Source organism: Rhagoletis zephyria, unplaced genomic scaffold, assembly GCF_001687245.7.
Source record: "Rhagoletis zephyria isolate East Lansing unplaced genomic scaffold, Rhagoletis_zephyria_1.1 Rzeph_scaffold_04162, whole genome shotgun sequence".
NCBI lineage: Eukaryota > Metazoa > Arthropoda > Insecta > Diptera > Tephritidae > Rhagoletis > Rhagoletis zephyria.
In genome coordinates, this window is record NW_016161245.1 from 1 (window position 1) to 5,057 (window position 5,057).

Below are 5,057 nucleotides of genomic sequence, written 5' to 3' on the forward strand. Positions count from 1 at the left end.
GTGCGGTGCTGCAGTCAGTCAGCCTGTCAGCGCACCTCAATGAAGTCAGTCAGTCAGTCAATTCCGAATGTGCACCAATTGTGGCAAACGTACTTTTAGTGCAACACACGCTTGCGCAGTGTAATAGACAGTCTGCAAAGTCAGTCAGCGAACCGTTGAAGCGGCGAGTCAGTAGTGAGCTTGTCACGTATTGAATTCGTATGCGACGCTCCCAGCACCCAGCAGGCACCCAAGTGAACCGAGTGAATATTTGTAAACAAGTAATAAATTTCTATATAAACTGTCGAGACAACTGAATAGTGAGTGAAAGATACAAATCGCACACTTCAACATCGACAACGCAGCGGTAAATTGACAGTTTTACGAGGGAGGCGCGAACAAAGAGGAGGGCAGCCGTTTAAAAAAAAAAAAACATTCGAGCATTGATGAAGCGCAGCTGCTTTGTGTGGCGGCAAGCAGAGTGGAGAACAGCCTACAGTAATTTCGAGTGTAAATAAAGCCGCTGATTCAATTCAAGCGCGTAACAAGCCCCAGCCAACGCGTATCCGCGTTCAAACGCACTGCCACGCCCATACGCGCATACGCCCATACGCCCACCCGCAGACTTTACAATACAAACATTTGTGCGACGTTGGCCTCCCGCTGATTCGGCGCACAGTTGTAGCGCTTAGCGCGGAGAAGGCGTAGTGGATATTTGCTGCCAGCTGTAACAAAAACAAAAAGTGTAATAAAGAATAATTATTTAAATTGAAATAAATTAAAAGTTAAAAAAATATGCAAGTTATTTTATAAGAAGAAAAAGAAATCACAAACTAAATTTATTTCTGTGCTCACGCGTACTAAACGATGACATGCTATCAACATTCTATTCAACAGTGCAAAAACAACATAAAGAACTATACACACCAGACTACAGTGAATAGAACGTCAATCGTCATCAGCCCCAACCTCAGCTTCAGGGGAAGAAGCTCGCTCTTGTTGTTGTCTCACCACTGGAGCGACATAAATCCAATGGAAAATGGTGTTCTATCACAGCAACAACAACAACAACAACAGCTACAGCAGAAGCAACAGTGGCGGCGACGAGCTCAACAACAGCGCACATAGTTCGCTGGCATCGGCGTCGGCGCTAACGTCAAAGCAACGCAGCAGCAGTTATAAGAAGTATCGACGCGCGAAACAGCTCCAAACTAGCAGCGTGTTCTGTGGCAATGATAGTTCTAATGCCACATTTTCGCTCGCCGCATCCGCACTGCCACCAGACACAGTGGCAACAGCGACGCCCAATGAGAACGCGCGCACGCCAACGCGCAACAATCGCACGCAAGCAGGCGCGTCATTGTCGTCATCATCCGTCTGTACTGCGTTGAGCGCCGGCTTTAGCACCTGCAGCGCGCTCAGTTTGTCGCTGAGCATCCTGCTGCTCTTGCGGTTAGCGCCCACTGTCAGCGGCCTCGCAGTCGGCGTTGACACCACCAATGCGAACATCACGGATTTGGGTAGTCCCGGTGGGTATTCAAAATAATGTTCAATTAAAACCATTTATTGCAGAAATTTTTATGAAATTAATCTATGTATTAGTACGTATTTTAATATCTAACACCTTTTAAACTTGTATCTACCTTCCATGTTTTTGAAACTGCTGCTGTTGTCGCCTATTGTATAAATTTCAATGAGATTTGTCAATATTTCGTTAAATGCTCTAAAGCCCGAAGCAGCTCGGCCTGAAAGACAGTGGATGATCTGCCCGCTGCATTGTTGGGTCCAAAAACACCTATTCTGTTTTCCATCCTTGACCTGTCTGTGTAACGATATATATCTGAGACTAAGGCCAAGAAGTCGTCCGCAAGTCCACAGGGCTCGGGAGGAAATGCAAAAAGTTTTGTTTTGATGGGAAATTGACTTTGTCACAATATTCAATCAATGTGCCTCCAAAGGTAACCGCACCAAGATTCTGCTCATATCTCCTGATTAACGGTATAAAAGCAGTACCCCAGTGGGTACACCCGTTTAATACCGCCCTCTAAGTATTACTGCCGCGTTTTCCTTTAACAATAATTACCAAGTCGTTTGCATAAACAACGGCGCTATGCCCAAAACTCCTGTATTTTAATTGGAACGTCTCTCATCACTACAGAACAAAATAAGGGTGTAAGATTCCCCCAGTAAGAGTGTAAGTAGGTATGATGTAAGGGAGTTGAAAATCTCATTGCCCGATTTAGAAATACTTAGATACTCTAAGTAAACGGATATAATTCCACGTATAAAAGGCCCCAAAGGGATTGACTAGGCTAGGCGATTAGTGCTGGAAAGAAACAACCACCACATTCTGCTTTAAATTGTTCAAAGGTCTCTACCGCTATCCGTACTGCTTCAATGTCAAAGATAAAGCCAGAACTGCTAGGTCTTCTCACTCTGCGGAACCTATGCTTCGAAGTGGCTCAAGTCAGGCGATCCCGCTCCACGTAAGAACCTAGAAAATAAACTTGAAGCAAGTATTTCAGAAGTCCACTGTCGTTGTTAGTAATAAGGGTGCCATTTTGCCTCCTTAAAAGTTGTATCCCATTGAAATGTTTCCTCAATAAAACTTTCTAGTACCTCTTCTTTTATAGCGGCAATGAATGTGCCTATTAAAGCCTTTTTTGTACCCTTTTATCGGTACCTAGCGCCTAACACCTTTCATAGTAGAGAGAGATTGTGTCCCATTTAATTTATAAGGCATAGCCATCTTTTGAATTTACTGCAAATAATACAAGTAAGCAACAAAAAAAAACAATTTTTCAATTGTGTAACACCACCTAGGGCACTCCGTTTGCCACCATTCCACTTTTCCCCGCCCTAACCAGCTCCTAGTTAAATTTACTAAACATCGATGTTCCATTGGCCCGTATTGCCTCTGATTAAACAATATAGCGCGCTCTGTGTACCACAATTTCCTGCTCCCAACTCATTCATTTGCACAATCAGCAGGTCAGCAGCTGCCAAGAATGTAGGCTAGCCACTTGAGCACCCACCGTGCGCCTCCCACCTCCCAACCGCAGGCAAAGTTCAGTAGCCGAGTCGTTCATGCGCTGCTGGCAATTGCCAGTTGTCGCACGAGTTCTCGGCCGTCAGTCTGTTTGCTTGTCACGTCCTTTCCTTTGTATATACGTGAATGCAATAGTTGTTGCCGCACTGACACTTAGTACTTAGTTTCATTTTCGTTTTCATTTCCATTTAATTTGTTTTTCTTTCTCTTCATTTCTTTTGGTTTCTTCTGTTCTCATTGATTTGTTGTTGTTGTTTTTTCTGTCACTTTTTTACGTTTTTTTTTTGTTATTTTACACCTGTTTCTGCAACGCCTGTCACACTTTCGCATTTTATTCCATTTCCTTTGCAATATCAAGCACCCACCACCGCAGCCATTTCCATTTACACTCGACGTTACCTCAAAGCTATTGCTCTCCGCCCAACAGCCTGGCCTGGCCGCACTCAGCCATACACTGGCTCTAAGCATCAATTAACCCAATTTTCAAATCCATTTGCACCGCTACGCCACAAAATTGCAGAGCAGTGGGCGGTGTGCGGTGTGCGGCGGAGAGTTGCTTGCGAGCAAACGTGTGGAAGAGAGTGTGGAGTGCGATCCCCACATCTCACCAGACCGCTCGACCACCTGCCTGCCTGCCTGCCTACTTTTGCCTATTTCATTTTACTTTGTCCCCCCCTGTTGTGTAAGCTATATGCTTTTTGACCAGGCAGTTCCAGGAGCACCTCACACCTCGATTCCCAATGGCATTGTAGGCCCTGCCGAGCCACATCGCCACCCCCACTCACAGACCTCAAAGTACATATTTACGCAAGAGAAAGTATGTGCAACATGAAGGACTTAATTCACAAAGACACGTTTACCAATGGTGGCAACAGCAGCAGCAGAAGCTTTAGCAATTGTTGGCCATTTTCAGCCAATTCTATGTATGATTTTGTTACTTTTTTCAATTCCGTACTGCTACCAACTTTATTTTTCTCATTTCTTGTTATCACTGCCCCTGGCGGAGCATTTAAGTCTATTTGCAGAGTTGTTGTTGTCAACATCGTCGCCTTCGTCGTCGTCGTAGTTGATTTGGTTTGGTTGGAATTGGATTGGTTTAGATTGGATTGCCATTGGATTTGCAAGCGATAAGCGAATGAAATCAACACTGGAATCGGTTGATATCGGAACGACTTACAAAATACCTGACTAATATTCTTTATTCTCTTTTTAATTAAAATATAATCGGATTTTCTTTGCAGCATTTTAACCGTTTCAATTTTAGCGAAAATAATCCACTTTTTTCTAGATTTTCAGCGCAACGAAATAATACATATATAATCCATTTATTTACAGAACGGTCAGCAAAGCCAGGGTGGAAAACTTTTATGCTGCAGATATAATATTTTTCTTTTCCAATTTCTAGGATATAAGTAAAACACACTTTGAATTTCCCTACAGATTTCAAGTAAACGGGCCAATATGAAAATTAGCTTCAGATCGTTTTAAATTATGGGAGCGCGCAAAACAATGCTGGTGATTTAAGATTTAAAAGATGCCGTTTTTTTTCGTTGCAGAAATTGGCGGATGTTCGTTAATCAGTGACTTGGATCGTAGACCATTTGTATTTTCTATCTTTCTATCTTCTTTTAAGCAAAGCTCAGCAGCTGCATCTTAGACTGAGTAGATTAGAACGTGGACTCGGATGCATTAATTGGAAGGAGAAGAACCAGAAAGCCGAAACTTCGCTTTGATGACACCGAACGAAGCCGATTTATGAACGGAAAGAAACACTCTGGTTTAGCAGCACAATCTCCAGCGGTCAAAATATTCGTGTGGACGAAGGCGGGTGGAGCTATTCAGAAAAATCTCTCCCAAACAGTGTAGATGTATGCGTAGATGTTAAGTTGCTCAAAATCTCTGAGCATAATAATATATACGGGATGTCCAAATCAAAAGCTGTTGTCAGCAAAGTTTAATAGTTTTATGCAAAAAAATTGCTTTTTAATAAATTCGCTTTTAGATTTTTTATAGTGATCATACGTACTTG

General features: G+C 43.0%; 1 protein-coding gene across 1 annotated transcript; it reads left to right on the top strand.

Annotated features, from left to right (window-relative positions):
• Positions 1-6: 6 nt before the first annotated feature.
• On the top strand, positions 7-2,051 carry LOC108370338 (uncharacterized). Its single transcript, XM_017625659.1, has 2 exons — positions 7-724; positions 877-2,051. The coding sequence occupies exon 2, from the start codon at positions 1,019-1,021 to the stop codon at positions 1,523-1,525; it is 507 nt and encodes a 168-aa protein (XP_017481148.1). The 5' UTR covers positions 7-724; positions 877-1,018; the 3' UTR covers positions 1,526-2,051.
• Positions 2,052-5,057: the final 3,006 nt, after the last annotated feature.